The sequence below is a fragment of the Phalangium opilio genome, unplaced genomic scaffold (assembly GCF_054372755.1).
Source record: "Phalangium opilio isolate 3A_F unplaced genomic scaffold, DU_Popi_V2 ptg000079l_1, whole genome shotgun sequence".
In the NCBI taxonomy this organism is placed as follows: domain Eukaryota; kingdom Metazoa; phylum Arthropoda; class Arachnida; order Opiliones; family Phalangiidae; genus Phalangium; species Phalangium opilio.
Genome location: NW_028324187.1, coordinates 4,271,946 through 4,288,466, shown reverse-complemented (window position 1 = coordinate 4,288,466; position 16,521 = coordinate 4,271,946). Strand labels below are relative to the sequence as shown.

The 16,521-nt window shown below is 32.4% G+C and overlaps 3 protein-coding genes across 4 annotated transcripts in view; 1 reads left to right on the top strand and 2 right to left on the bottom strand.

Annotated features, from left to right (window-relative positions):
- cu (NADP/NADPH phosphatase nocturnin) overlaps window positions 1-15,154 on the bottom strand; it is a 28,365-nt gene extending 13,211 nt beyond the window's left edge. Inside the window, exon 1 of the mRNA XM_089845731.1 lies at window positions 14,999-15,154. The gene's annotated coding sequence lies outside the window, so the exon portion shown is untranslated. The remainder of the gene's footprint in view (window positions 1-14,998) is intronic.
- Window positions 48-14,698, bottom strand: LOC149654285 (uncharacterized). Of its 2 annotated transcripts, XR_016370558.1 has the most exons (3): window positions 12,025-14,698; window positions 7,446-8,187; window positions 48-7,349 (listed from the first exon to the last, which is right to left on the bottom strand). XR_016370558.1 is itself a non-coding variant. In XM_089845733.1 (2 exons), exons 1-2 carry the CDS (start codon window positions 12,709-12,711, stop codon window positions 7,555-7,557), a joined length of 1,320 nt encoding a protein of 439 aa, XP_089701859.1. In that variant the 5' UTR covers window positions 12,712-14,698; the 3' UTR covers window positions 48-7,554. The 2 variants fall into 2 exon arrangements, 1 of the variants encoding a protein (XP_089701859.1); XM_089845733.1 differs by having other exon boundaries at window positions 48-8,187.
- On the top strand, window positions 14,658-16,492 carry Sgt1 (suppressor of G2 allele of skp1). Its single transcript, XM_089845734.1, has 7 exons — window positions 14,658-14,741; window positions 14,983-15,028; window positions 15,168-15,202; window positions 15,273-15,369; window positions 15,634-15,741; window positions 15,800-16,102; window positions 16,171-16,492. Exons 1-7 carry the CDS (start codon window positions 14,719-14,721, stop codon window positions 16,273-16,275), a joined length of 717 nt encoding a protein of 238 aa, XP_089701860.1. The 5' UTR covers window positions 14,658-14,718; the 3' UTR covers window positions 16,276-16,492.
- Window positions 16,493-16,521: the final 29 nt, after the last annotated feature.

Sequence of the window (16,521 nt, the reverse complement as noted above, 5' to 3'; positions counted from 1 at the left end):
CACTTAGTTAAACATCTTATTGCATAATAAAAATAAAATTTTCCAGGTTTTTATAAACGTGCAAATACATTTATTGCTATATATATATAAATTATAATTCAACACTTATTTATGAACGTGTTTAATTAATTCACTCTTAACACTCTTAACTAACAGACCCGCTGTTATTTATTAATTTTTTTATACATATATAATGTATCATTTTTCTTTTTTCTCTAAAAGAATATGTAACAATTTGTTACATCTACATAATAACTAAATGACGTAAAAGAAATATAATATATGGGCTACATAAAAAAATGAAATTGTTATACATACATAATTTATATCAAAACACTCTTGACACTCGGGATTGTAGATGGAAGATTTTAATCAAATCTTTCGTTTGCTTTAGAAGAAAACCTTTTAGTAACACACTAACGAAAAGTGTACGACTATTACTAACATTAGTAATATAATTCTTAAGTGTCACAAATTTAATTTTTCGGATTAGCATGCCATATTGTCCGTGTTTGTGAAACTATGTCACATTTTAATTGATATATATTACTGTTTATGCCAGAAATGGAAAATTCTAGCACTAGCACAGAAGGCTTCATTCAGTAGGTCGTGACAAATTATTTTGCGTTACAGTTGTCACAACTTAGAGAGTCACAGTTTTATGAAAATTATGATATACATTCGAGTTTACTATATATACTGGCTTGGAAAACACAAATTTCCATAGTAAAAACAGTTCACATTTGTGACTGCGGCCTAGGTTAGAGGCGTACAAACGTACCAGTGTCATACAAAACAATTTGCGTTGTGACAGTTCACCGTTGTCACAACTTAGAGAGTCATAGTTTTGTGGCAAAGGTGATGCATTTTCGACCTTACTATATATACTGGCTTGGAAAACACAAATTTCCGTAAGTGAAAACAGTTCACATTTGTGACTGCGGCCTAGGTTAGAGATGTACCAACGTACCACCAGTGTCATACTAATGGGTATATAATACTTATTTACTTCTGCTTGCAATTATTAATTAAAGAGCTGACAGTCTCTTGAAATAAATGTAACAAAATATAATTTCAAAAAACATTCCCCTTTGCTAGATTCCTTTACAAAAATGTGAAACACTTCTTTTTCACGGGTCAAATACGATATTTTAGGTTAGGGTCTTGACATACAAAAGAAAAACGAAATTTACTTTGGGTTTTTTTATTTTTTTTTTTCATTTTTGCTTTTGGTTTTCTTTTTTATTGTTTTTTTGAAAAATGACTATTTGGTGGTCCCTCCATCCTAGAACAATGGCATCCCTTAGTTTATATATATATATATATATATATACATATATAATAATAACATATATAATATTTAGGACTTCGTGACGTGTATAGCAAACACGTGATATATGATATGACGTCACGATATTTCAATATTACTGGGCTCGAACCCTGTGGTGTTTTTTATGGTGGGAATCTACCCACTGAATAAATATATATATATTTTTAGATGTTTTGATATTATTATGTATATATATTATTATAAAAGATTGAAAACGAGGTCAAAGTTCACGCGTCTTTGGCAGTGTGAAAATGAATATTGAACACTAGATTTTCATTTCAATATTTTTTCCAAATGTATCATTAAAAACAGTGAATATATATAATCTATATACATCCTTTTTATTGCGTATATTATTTCATTTCACGGTTCAATCGCTTTTCATTAACGCCTAAATTTAAAGAGATAGTGAACTAATATTCTTTAAATTTAAGTAAAAAAAAAAGAATTTAATAAATTTTATATATTTTTTTATTAAAAAGGTTCAATTTAACGGAAATCTGACTTGAATTTTTTTAATCGAACTATAGATCTTAAATTCACAATTAAATTTTGCTTCGATTGTTAAAGAAAAAATAATTGCGAATGTAAGTGATAATTAAAGTTAAATAAGGTTAATATCTTTATTTATGTAATCTAGATAATTAAGCAGGCCCAATTTTTAAAATAAGCGAAAATAATTATGTTGATTAACAAAGGTTTGATTTAATAAATTATAATTAAAGCTTATAAAATATAATTTAATTCGACCTTTGAACTTTACGACTCCTCCCCCATTGTTTGGGAAAATCTGATGTTATAAACAATAATTTAAATACGTCGTATATTCATCTCTCTAAAAGTTATTTATAGTATAATTGAGGTAATTATTTTAATTCACACATTATCAAACCGTATTAAATTTAATTCTAAATTTAAATTTAGTATTTGATTTAATATCTAGTTTAAAAATAAAAACTAACGTTAGCCAGGGGTCAATTAGAAAATACAGCGCACATAAATTAGCATAAATAGAGCTAATTAGCGTATCAATTAACCGAAAGAGTGTTTTGAGGCCAGGAATTAGAATAAAACATTTCTCCAATCATCATTTTACGGTCTTACTAAAGTAGCGGTATTCCTCATTAAATAATTAAATTAAGCTTAGTAGACTAATTAATTAGCTTAATTAGATTTGAAATAATAGAAGAAAATTTTGAGGACAAAGGGTGGGTAAAGTCTGTTTCCGCAATTAGAGAAAGAAAATGTCATATCATACAACTCAGTCTTGAAATTATTATTTTTTTTATTTTATTATTTTATTAATATCTTGGGGGATGAGATGGTATGATTAATATTTCCTTATTAGGAAGAGTTTTTTTAGAGTACAGAGAAAACTAAACCCCTTTTTTTCTATTTAAGATATTTTCACACCCTAAAACATAATTAAAGAAAATTTTCTTAAATGTGGAGGTTGTAATTAAAAATATTGGGGTGTTGTTTTATTATTTAATTTTTTTTTTGGTGTTTTGAAACTGTCCTTTCACACGAGTCTATTTTAATATTTTAGTTAAATGGTTTCTTCACCTTCTACGTTGTCAACAAGAGTCTTACGTCATTGTTTTGTTATTATTTCAAGGTTATTTCAAAGGGATAATGAAATAAAAACGTAATTAATTTTGTGATAAAATTTTTTAGTTAAAATGTATAATCTAAATTGCTGGTTTTATATTAGATAAATAAACACTAGAAGTTTTAATTCAACTATTAACCATTAATTTAAATGAAAAACTGTTGCATTCCTCCATACCTTAAGCTCTCTCTGAAGAGAGAGGGATTAAAATTTGCATATCCAATTAGTCAAAGAAGAGGTAAATCTTTTTATCTTTCAAAGGAAGAGGCTACGCTATAATTCCTCTATTTATTTATTTATTTATTCTAAAAAGCGTAAAATTAAATTACGAATTTACGGAATGACCTTTAACCTTCAAGTTCGATTATTTAAATATAAAAACCCCTAAAGCACCTTAGAATTAAAAATAATTAACTCTGGTATTATATTAATTTAGATTTAAGTCAGGATGACGTAATTTCACTTAAAATAACTGAATAAAGATATTTTTAGTCATAGATGTTTTTTTTTTTGGGGAGTTGCGAAATATTTGACAAACAAACCGAGTCAAATTCTGGCCTACGTGACGACTAAAGCGCGATGGTGTGTTATGGCCCGACTAGATTTAAAATGTCCTCATGTCAACCACGTTTAAAATTGAATTTAGACCTTCAAAAAAAATGACAATCTTATCTCAAATTTATCGCGAAAGGTTCATAGCCCCAAATCACACAAACACTAAAAAAAATATTCCAATTAAATAAAATTTTCTAATTAATAAACCATACGTAAAAAATTGAAACAGGAAAAACACAGCGTAAATTTATTTCTTAATTATTTAAATAAAAATAATTAAAAAAAATTAAGTCGCGAAATTTGCATATACGCTATTTTATTGTAAATTTATAATCAAAAGGCACAATTTTTTTCTCTTTTCATTTATTGGGTTTTTGGTTTTATTGCAATTTTTACTTGTAAAGGAAATTTAGGTTTTTATTTATTTTTTTTTAATATTAATATTAAAGATAAGGTTATAATAAAACGTGAGAGGAATTAGGAAATTTCAAACCACCGCTGTTTTTTGTTTTTCGTTATTTTTATATATAAAAAATGTTTTATAAAACGCCCCCGACCTTCATTGTTATAAAATTTGACTAGAAAATTGCCCACGTAATATGTTAAAATTCCACGATTAAAAACACTTATTTATAATAATTTTTTATATATATAATTTGAAAATCACTATTTTGTTTAATAATAAAAAAATTGTGCCATTTTTCTTGTGTTTCCCGCTCGAGTTTAGTATTTTTAAAATGTCTTTTTTTATTATTATTATAAAATGGAAGAATTTATTTTGCTTTTTCTTATGTTTTTCATTCAACGTGATCACATCACCAAAGAAATTGCAATTGCAATTATCGGTCTATAGAAATTTAACCTTCAATTTAATTTCCATAAAATTATTTTATACTTTGGTGGTATTTTCAAACATTCTAGCGTAACTAAATGTTTCTCGTGAGTTCGTGATCAATTTCATTGAAGATTTGTAATTGAGCAACATGACATAATAGCTTTAGAATATTTCGTTATTCAAATGTTTTAACGCCTTTGAACATTAAAAAAAAATGATGCTTAAGAAATTTTAACGACGTTTGGGCAAGTAATAATATCGTTATGTCATAAATTTTGGGCTTTAAAGGTCAAAACTTTCAGGATTAGCTTAAATCATTAGCTTAAGCAATTCGGACAATTATCGATAAAATTTATTCAAAATGTTCACGTTTAAGCTCTCTAAAATTATTGGGCATTTCATAGGCCTCTATCCTTATGAAAAACAACTATTCTTCAAAGGTCACGTGACTTACGCCTAGTCAACGTTACGTAATACGCAGATATGCGTTTAAACCGCAATCAACGTCATTTTAAATTCTTAAATTTCTAGTTAAAACATTTAAACTTTTAAGAAATTTTGATATTTATTTTAAATTAGCATATTATAAACCACGTGACCTTCGCTATACCTACACATGGATGACCTACACGCCTTTAAATTTTGAGACCTACTAAATATTTGATTATTTACATACCCCTAGCTAGAACCGTTTTCGCAAAGTTTAGATCTGTACTTATTTTGGGTTATAAAAATTTGACTTCTAAATTGTTTAATATATTAGAAAATTTGGAATTATATTAATGTCACTAGGCCTAAACCTTCAGAAGAAAAAAAACGACGTGGAATAGATAGAACTATGGAATTCAACGCCTATCGAGGGTACAAACACATACGTTTCTTTTTCATTCAATTTTTCTCAGTCGTGGTTAACCATGCAATTCGGGTAAGGGAAGAAAAAGCCAAAAATTTAGGTGAAGGTGCTTCTTCATTGTAATGTTAACCTAAATTACCATAGTTGTAATTATCGCCTATACTATGGTTATACCTTCTGTCATTAAACTGTCAAAAACCACGCCAAAACATTTCGCGCGCTTTCTCTGCGGTGGTGGAAGGAAATGTTACGCAATACGTGTTATGTACTCTTTGTATGTTTTGCTGCTAGATGAATATTATTTTGTAGTACTAATAAAGCTAACGTGAATATGAGGGGGGTGGATGGATTCACTGATTATAACAACAATTAACACGATTGAAAGGGACGTACATTTGGATTGGGTTTAACGATAAATTGAGTCCATTTTAAGATTGGAAATTTATTAGTTTATCTTGAATCTAGATGCCAGAGTTTATATAATTGTAAAGAAAAAGTGAAACGCACAATTGAAAACCTTTAAGCTAAACTTCATAGTAAGCTAACATTATTAGTCACAAAAATTCAACCAACACTTTCTGAACATTAAGCCTAATTTTAACCTACATTTTCTAGACACTAAGCCAATTTCAACCGACATCTTCTAGACACTAAGCCAATTTCAACCGACATCTTCTAGACACTAAGCCTATTTCAACCGACATCTTCTAGACACTAAGCCTATTTCAACCGACATCTTCTAGACACTAAGCCTATTTCAACCGACATCTTCTAGACACTAAGCCTAATTCAACCGACATCTTCTAGACACTAAGCCTAATTCAACCGACATCTTCTAGACACTAAGCCTAATTCAACCGACATCTTCTAGACACTAAGCCTAATTCAACCGACATCTTCTAGACACTAAGCCTAATTCAACCGACATCTTCTAGACACTAAGCCTAATTCAACCGACATCTTCTAGACACTAAGCCTAATTCAACCGACATCTTCTAGACACTAAGCCTAATTCAACCGACATCTTCTAGACACTAAGCCTAATTCAACCGACATCTTCTAGACACTAAGCCTAATTCAACCGAAATCTTCTAGACACTAAGCCTAATTCAACCGAAATCTTCTAGACACTAAGCCTAATTCAACCGACATCTTCTAGACACTAAGCCTAATTCAACCGACATCTTCTAGACACTAAGCCTAATTCAACCGACATCTTCTAGATATTAAGCCTAAATTCAACCAACACCTATCAAAACATTAAGCCTAACTCGACCTACACATTAAGCCTAATTCGACGTACACCATCTTACAATTCACACCCACTTTATCACAAAGGTTTACGGGTGCTGTTTCACTTTCCCTTCATATTCGTAAACTAATCACTTCACTAAAACCTTTCGAGTGTCTAACTCTAATCTAGACCTAAAGTGAAATTAAAAAATTCCTCTCTTTTAGGTTAGCAACATCACCAACTCAATGAAGAATGGATTTTACCCAATATTTTCTGATAACGGAACCACATTATCATCTACCTTTATAAATAGATAAAGGTAGCGCTTGCAGTTTTTACAATTAAAAATGTGGGAGCCTCATTTTATTATAGTATAACGTTTAATGGAGAGATTAAGCAATGCTCGAACATCTGCCCATTACTTAACCTCACTAATTCTTGGAATTTTTGAATATAACGGTTCAGTAGAAACACGGGCGGATATGGATATAGCAATTTAACAACGGACTGAGCTTTGTTTAGGCCTATTTCTTCTGTCTGGGATATGTTAAAGCCCACCCAAAAAAGATCATTAAAATTATATTACTTAGAATTTGACTCACTAACCAAACCCAATATGGAGGCGTTTATGTACCGTACTTGCGTACCCAAGAATAAATTCAATTCTTACGTGTATATTCACAATTCAAATTGTTCCTTTACCAAGAAAGCAATTAAATAACCTTACAGTAGCAGCATTGGTTGGATAAATCTCTGTAATTCGAAGAAGAGGTAATAGTCCTTGAAAAACTGACGTCAATTTTGGTGGTAGTGTATGGCTTCTTCGAGCTATTATCTTCTTAAATCTCGAGTGTGTTAAGATATTGCAAGTATTCCGCGCTTTTTACCTTCTTTCGCGTTAAACATTTTAGGCTGCCTTTAAAAGTAGTCCTTTAGAATATTGGAAAATACCAATTTTAGTTGTTTCCAACAACAATAGCATCGTTTATCATGTTACAATTTCAAGGGATAACTAAATAAACTCACGCCGCGTGTTTGTTGTCATGTAGGTCCACGTGTAAAGGTTTCAAATTAGTAATCAATGCATTTTGAAACCCGCCTGAATATTTCGAAGAAAAACAAAACGAAAAAGAGACTAATGGGCAAACTGTTGCCATTTAAAATGGTACTTCATTTCTTCTACAAAAACCCTGTGTTGAGCCGACGTCTTTAACCAATTGGGTGGTTCCTGTCTAGTCCAAAAATCATTGGGATGATACCCGTTTCTTAAAACCCCGGGTCCTAATGGTCCCCAAACGTAACAATCATCGGGCACTTTACGATGGTACAACGACTTCATTTGGCTTGGTCTGACTAATTTAAACGTCTCTTCCTGTCGCATGTCGTTTAGTTCAGACTCTACTTGTTCGCACAACTTCAAGGCCAATCCAATTTGGGATCTGACTTCGGCCACGTCTTCTTTAAGGCGTTCTATCCTTCTATGTCCGATGGCAACTTTCCTAAGACTGTTGGAAGAAGGTCTACATTGAGGCTTACACCTTTCCCATCGTTCTTCGCGGCTGTGACGTCGACTGGTCGAATTGAGGTTCGTCGCCTTCGTTGTTGGACTTGGAGGTATTTGAGGTTTTAAAGTGACTTGAACGGGGTATTGCTTCGTTGGCGTTAAAGTGGTTGTCGTTAATACGCGATTTACCACTTGTAAACCTTGATGGGTCTTTTTAAGCGTTTTTGGCGATGAGTGGGCACTTGGTGGAAGCAAATCGTCGACCTGAAACATTTACAAATCATTAAAGTTTTGGTTGAAAACCGCGCAATATAAGCGTGAGTTCATAAGATATGTTCATTCCATAAGTTTGTCATTGGTAACTTAGAAACTGGAGCTTGTCATGACCTAGGTAGGTCATAGATTCGGGGTAAGGCGCTGTCAAAGGCTTAGTAGAGACTAAATAGGAACTAGATGGAAGTCTTGCAAAATTAACCACGGAGTTTTGGACTTCAATTCTCGCTTGTCGTTCTCGAACTAGTTATCTCGAGCTCTAAGTCTCTAGTAGCATTACGAAGCATACTTATGGAACATATCTCATAAACTTATGATATAAGTAATAGGTATTTGTTTTGCCTGAGAATTAGTAGGTAAATTAATTAACGCAACCACTGATTTTTAATTGCATGCACTTTCAACAAAACGGAATTTTAGTGGTCGAATCACTAATTTTTGCTGATATCCACTTCCTCATGATATCAACCATTATTAGCAAAACGGACTGCATTAATAGATAAAACATTTAGAGAGGGGTAAATACTTGAAATGTTTCGAAACATGTTTAAGATAAACTCCTTCGCCATCGAATTCCCCTCTGTTAACCTCTGTTTTCAAATCAATGAACCCTATAATGAATCCTCGGCTATCATTTAAAACCCTTCAACCACAATACTGAATTAACCCTACACCCCTTCCAATTGGACCCGGGCAATTTTAATGGCCAACTAGGGGTACAGTTTTAAATTTCGCAACAACTGGATTTTTTAACGAACGGGATGAGACACCCAGCACCAGCACCCGGTGCGTGACAATTTTGTGATCATAATAAATCGTCCCTTGTATTAGAGGTTGGTTGAATACTGAATAAAGGGTTTTTCTGTTCTAATATTTCGTAATTGGCTTCTCCTCCCTATGATAATGGTGACGTTGGAGAGGTACCTGTATTATTTTTGATTTCTCACGAGGTCAACTGAGTCGATACAAACGTTTAAAGCTGCAGGGGTTAAAATAGTAATTTCAATTCTGAAATACATATAGATAGAGCGAGAACTATCGAGGAGAGAGAGTTGTTCCGCTAGTTTAATATCAAAAGAATCCGGCACGGAGATTCTATTACGATACAAATACAGCCTCGCACCCGATTAAAGAGACACTGAAGTCATTTATTAAACCAGAGTTAGAAAATAAATAAATGAATTAATTTTTTTTATTATTATTTTTAATTTTTTTTTTTTTTGAAACTTGGTATAATTAAATAAAAAATAAAAAATAATAAATATTCAGGAAACGGTATTTTTTTTTAGATTCTATGGGATATGGGAAACTATAGGAAGAAATTGGTGTAAAAATATATGGAAATTAGATAATGTATTTTAGAAAAATCGATATTCATTGTTGAAATATTAATTGAAAGCATATTTCCCATTCATGTTTCAACCGACAAATATGTCGTTTTAGGGTTTGAAGGGTGTTACTAACCACTTAAAATAGAAGCAATGGTCATTTAATATACGTAAGGTCACTTAATTATTGGGTCAAACCCAAAGTTGCGGTCAAAGCTTACGGTTTTTAAAACTTTCTCACGAAAAGTTGGTTGGTGTGAGTTACTTTAACAACAACCTCAAAGGGATACTGCCCCTACATCCATTATCATATTAAATATTTTCAATTGAGTATTTAAAACTATAAAAACCTTATAGTAATCGAAATTAAACACTATATTACCTCGACAACGGATTAAAAATAAATAAAAATAAATGGAAGCTTATTTTTTTAAAAGTAGCTCTACTCAATCTCATTTCATTGTCCCTTTTAAAAAAACCACCCCGTAATTTCACCGAGGTTAATGTTAACCCCGGTGGTGGTGGTGGTTGGTTTTTCGGGCAAACGGGTCGTTGACGTTTCGTTATATTCCCAAACTTTATTTTTCTCTCTCTCTCTCAGTCTTAACAAATTCTTTTTATGTAACCGCCACTACACCGACACTATTACACACAAATTTTAAAGAAAAAAAAATGAAATGAAAGAGCGCCAAATTCTTCCCTGATGGACTTCGAAAAAAAACCTCCTGAAATTCCTAAATCGTAAATAAGCGTGTAACGCGAAAATTACTAACTACATTCTTAAATTTAAAAAAAAAAGAGCACCCATAGTTAAGAGGGAAATTCCGCGGACATTTCCGAGAAGGGTGAAAGCACTAAACAAATTAATAAAGATCAAGCACCTAATGTTATTTGTCTATTGAAAATTACGATAAGGAAGCCATGGCAATGCCATTACTCGAAATATTTATATATATATATAGAAAAAGTGAAAGCCCTCGAACTCGATGATAGTGTTTAATGGGATTTAAATTGCCATTTGTGCAAGCATGCACCCTTTGAAATTTTTTATTTTTTTTTTAAATTTTTGATAGTGTTTAAGCGCCTTGATTTGCTTTGCAAAAATTCCCAAGATGTGATTGAGTTGATTACTCAAGGGTAATCGTAGCTCAAAAGCAAACCGCTAAAGGATTACATATATATTTAGTAAATTATGTATAATAATTTTTTATTCGTGAATTTCAATTTTGCGTTTCAACGCGACGGTTAATGTATTGTATTTAGACTGAGTAATTCAATTTTATTTCAAGTTAACACGCAAACTATAATATATGAATAAAATGAGTAATATTTTAACGGAGGGTCATAGTCTGATTCAAAACTATTATCAATGAAAGAAATATTTATTGCAACTGCTAGTAAATGTATGACTAGCACTTGATATTCCTAACTATTTGAGATAACATTTTTTTTTTTATTAATTTTGAACGTGGTTATCTTTGAGCGTAGGTTTAGTTTAATATCATAGATTCTTTTGCTTTTTTTTTTGGAAATGAGTATAGTACAGGTGTTGGTTTGATAAGTTATAGGTTATGTTGGATAGGTAAATAGATATACACTTTGGAATTAATATGAACTAGGCTATAGTCGTAAAGGTTTTATATTGCGCATAAACGTGACATAATTTTAAAAGTTCATTTCAGATATAAAAGAAAAATATATGTATTTTAGTACTTGGAGTGCTTCTCTAGTCTAATTTTGGGGTTGAATAATTAATTTTGAATAATTCTATAACTTTTTCGTGCAATTAATATGTTAAATTATTTATATATATATATATTTGCACAGATGTATGTACAAAATTACCTAAGTTTTTGATCCAAGTATTTTCAAAACCCCAATAAATGTTTGGGTCTAATTATTTTGCAGAAAAAATAAATCAATGAAGTTAAATTCTTCTGTCAAATAATTAGCTAAATTAGATAATTTTTGCTACAATTAATTAAATTTGGGCCAAATTCCATAAATATTTATGGCTAATTTTCAAAATTACTTGACCCTTACAAATAACAATTCTATTACCCTTTTGCAATCCAACGCAAATAGAGAGTTTAAGCTACCTCTAAATATTTAACCTAATCCTCTAAATTATTCTGTCAAATAATTAGCTAAATTAGATATATTTTGCTACAATTAAATTTGAACCAAAATTCCATAAATATTTAATCTCATTTTCAAATTACTCTACCCATACAAATAACAATTCTGCTACCCTTTTGCAATCCAACGCAAATAGCGAGTTTAAGCTACCTCTAGATATTTAACCTAATCTTATGACAATGTTACAATTGCCTACGGGCTTAGACGAGATAGATGCGACACTTCATATTTTTTTCTTGACGTTTGTAAATGTCAAGCACTTCAAATCTAACAAACCCATTGAATCGACTAGTACATTCAATTCCAACGTGTCAACTATAAGCCTTTCAAGATAATAAAAAATAAAAAAATTGAAACTTACTTCATCAATGCTTATCCAATCATCATGGTCCAATCTTTTGGGTGTCGAGACGTACTTAATAGTCCTATAAGGCACCGCGTTCCTAAAACTGTCCAAAAAGTCGGCCGAATTATCCCAACTTAAATTATCAGCTGCTGACCAATCTTCGTGTGGATTAAAGGAATAGGACAAACTAGAATCTCCGTGACAACCCGAATCACGTTTCGCGTCATCCCTTTCCAATTTATCCCTAATAATCGCTTCATTCGTGACGTAATAATCCTCGATGACGTCATCGTCATCCGGTATCTTAACCGGTGGTACATCGGGGGATCGCGGTGGTATCTCCCGCGTTTTACCAATTTTAAAAGTCTTGTACCGTTTTTGAACCCAACAAACCAAGGAGCACGAGCATATCTTACACTTGGCGCAATTAAACAATCCGTAGACTAAATTGGACTTGACCGAACTTGACCTGCTGAAATTTGAGGCTCTATTTTCGTAGATGAAACTTCGCGATAACGGGATATCTATTTGAGGTTCCAGAATATCATCTTCTAACTCTTCAACCGTCGGGGGTGCCAACCCCTCATCTTCAAAATTATCATCGAAATTGTCCCATGAACAAGCTAAACTATTGGAAGGTGTCGAGTAACGGTCACTGCTAAGCCTATTTCGATTAGAGCTAGCGAAGGCTACGCACGTCATTTCTAAAGAAAGGCTTCTAATAGTGAACACAGTGCTAAGCCGGGACGTCAAACGCCGTCCGTACGTCTCTAGCGCGTTCAACGCGCCAAATGACTGCGAATAATAATTGCGGAAACCGTCTTTATCTATAGAACCAACCGTCCCTCTCTGACGGACGACTTAAGCCTAAATACTAAAATGAATCCCACCAAACGTAAGGAATAGAAAATCATTCATACGTTTCGTATACAGTGTGGATTGTGGTAATATAACAAAAAAAAATGTAAAAAAACAAATCAGAAAAAAGTAAATAACACACGCTAGTCTGTCTGACGCATGCGTACGATTCAAAAAAGGCATATGTCTACGGGGACTGGATATTATATTAGGCAGGCTGATCCCATTTTGCAATGGACGTAGTATCGTTTCCACACCTGCGTATTACGCGGGAAACCAGGGGAAACGGTAACCATGACAACCGAGTTGATAGGAGAAGCGTGCAAGCATCATTCAATGGCTTCTTCCGTTACGGTCAGGTTATATAGCAGCAGCTACTAGACGGGGAGGGGGGTGGAAGGAAATCAAATCTGGCAACACTGTTGCTTGTGAGTGTGTGTGAGATAACTGTGTCCCCCATTTTTAGGGTAATAACGTTTAGTGTAATGCCGGTTTTTGGTTTGGTTAGATCTCTGTTACAGCAGAGCTCTAGGCCTCTTAGATGAATTCCAAATTTATACACTTTAACATTTTCCAGGCGTTTAGTAATATGTGGAAGGGGAGATAGCCATGGAGGATTTATAAACGGAGATGGGACTCGATGCACACTGATTCTTATTTTAGTTTGAATTAAATATTAAACGCTGTTAGATAATTACAATTTTGGATATAATACATTAAAAATAATTGTACATCAATAATTAAGCAAAATTTATACTGTTCTGGGTATCACAATCCTCACTTAATTGGGCTATTACATCCTCTATGCTACTCCAGGGGTGTAAATACCTCCTTGGTAATATAAAACATGCTCATCCAACAAAAATTGTGTTCGCCAGATTATTACCAAGATACTAAATTTATCCATAGAATAATTTATAACCTCAGAATATAAATATAAAAAATACGAAAAAAAATCCGATAAAAACTGACTACATTGTGTACGGATCCACTTTTGTATTATAAACGATTATACTCTCTATTGTTCGTGTTTATTTTGCTCAAAGGTTACCGTTTTTAGGGAGGTATTCAGTGATTATCTACTCGATAATCGGTTACAGGAACTTGTTTATGTATGTAATGTAAAGTTAACGTATTTAGGCTTAGCTCAGGGCCTCGAATGATGATGCTCTGGCTGGTATATCCTTCCTGCACGTGATTAGTTCATTTTTTACAGGGTGCCATGAAAGATCTATTTAGATTTCTTTTTTAGAGGCGCCGTGCATTATTAAGGGTGTTTGAACTTTTGGCTACTGCATTTTTTTAGAGGGCCAATTTCGTGAATGAGTCAAACATCACGAAAAAACGTTACGTTTTTAGCGTGGGATGCTAGCCTATGATGTTTAAATTAGCGTGTAAATTGGTCTGGTTTAAAATTGCCACTAATAATATAAGAAATTGGGCTTAATTGTGTGTATAAATTTCAAAAACCAGTTTTTCTAATTAGTTTAATAAAACTAATCCTGGTTATCTGGCAAATACGAAAGTTTAAATTATCACAATACACTTACCTTTAAAAATGCTTAATGTCAGTAGTTGAACTAATTTTATGTTAATTAGCAGCTCAAATTTATAATTAAATAAAACTATTTCAGCTTATTTATCCTTTCAAACGGGTAGGATAAAATTTAGCATTAAAAACTACACTTTAAATCATCTTCGGGTAACTTTCTGGAGACGATATGGTAATTTTTCCGCCAAAATTTAAAAAAAAAATCCGCGAAAACTATACACATGGCACTACCGCCATCTACGTATCATCTTACTAATTAGAGACGTATTGGAATTAGGCTTACGACCTCATTCGCTATAATGGAGCTAAACGAGACGGAAAAGTACGTTTTATATCGTAAATCTATTTCTAATATTTGTCTATAATTTCTATGAAACCTTTACGCGGAATTAAAACCATTTTTTAACACTATTTTTCGAGTAATAAGTGGTTTTACTGCGAAATTCCTCACACCCTACTTAAGCCTTGGACTTACTCTTTATAAAATTATATTAGCGACGTATTCGGTAATCCGCACTTTTAATTACTTGACAGCAATATTTTTTTGTATTATTCGATTACAGATTACAAGAAACTCACCCAAATAATCCAACGGATGACCAGTCACAGGTGAGACAATATTTAATCCAAATTTATTTCGACATTATGTGGGTTTTAGTATAGTTCGTCGATGTTTTCCACTGTCGCCATTGGCTTTACTGTTAAGATTTTAACCCATTCACGCCATCTACCTCTTTCTGATTGGCAGGTTTCCAAAGAAACGCCCCTGGTGGAGAAATTGAAGTGAGGCAATGAATTTTTAATTACTTTACAGACGATTAAGTAGTCTAATTAATGGGGAAATAAATTCTAGGCACGATTGGTACCAAACTGAGTCTCAAGTAGTGGTTACTATTTTTCTAAGAAACTCCAAATTGAGGAATATCAAAGTTGATATTCAAAGTAGAAAAGTAGGAGCAAAATTAAATAGAGTAATATCAGTTATGGGGAGGGTGACATTAAACTCCGCCCATTCGCCATTTTGGCGGCAGAATTTAACATGAGCTCCATAGCCACCAGAAGTTGACGCCATCTGTTGGCTTGTTAATTTCATTGGCTGAAAAACCAATGACGTCTCACCCCCCTCAGCAAATATTACTCTATTGATAAAAAACAATAAAAACCATGTTTTAATCATAATTAAATTAATAATTACACTAATTTTAATATTTTAGGTAGTATGTAGTGGTGAATTCCCTGATGGTAGCTCATATGACCTTCAACTTTCACTCTTACATGAAATATCAGATGTCCAAAGTTCATGGAAACAATACCCCACTAAAGTAACTTAAATTATTTCCCTTTTAATTTAAATTAAATTTATTTTATTTTAATTAACAGGTGGAAATTAAGCTTAAAAAGTTAGTAGGTATCCGTTGGTCTGCCTTAGAGGGGGAAAAACCCCTAGATGAACCCCCTATCATCATGGCAAGCCCCTTTGTAGCTGTAACCACCCATGATCACCCTGTTCCAACTTATCCATCATCTTGCCCCGCTAAACACGATTGGGATAAGTTGGCAGTTCAAATAGAGAAAGAGGAAGAAGCTGAGAAATTGGAAGGAGATTCAGCTTTGAATCAACTCTTCCAGAAGATTTACGCTGAAGGGTCCGATGATGTCAAGAAGGCCATGAATAAGTCTTTTGTTAGTATCCATTAATTACATAAGATGCATTGAAATGACTAATTAACTTAATTATTTGTATAATTTAGGCTGAATCTGGCGGAACTGTTTTAAGCACAAATTGGAAAGATATTGAGAAGAAAAAAGTGGATGTTAAACCACCGGATGGGATGGTTTGGAAGCAATGGGATTGAATCGGATGTTTTGCTTCAGTATTGTTTTTTTCTTATATTATATTATTATTACTACGCTTGAAATGAATGTTTAAAGGTTTTCATTCCCAATTTGTATTGTATTTTTTTTTTTTTTTTTTCAAAATCTTTGATTAATATTCATTTTTTGTTTACAATAGTTTTGTTTTTGTTGTTTCTAAGCTGACTCCTAATAAATAAATAATTTACATAAACTAAATGGATGGGTTATTTATTTGAGTAATGAAT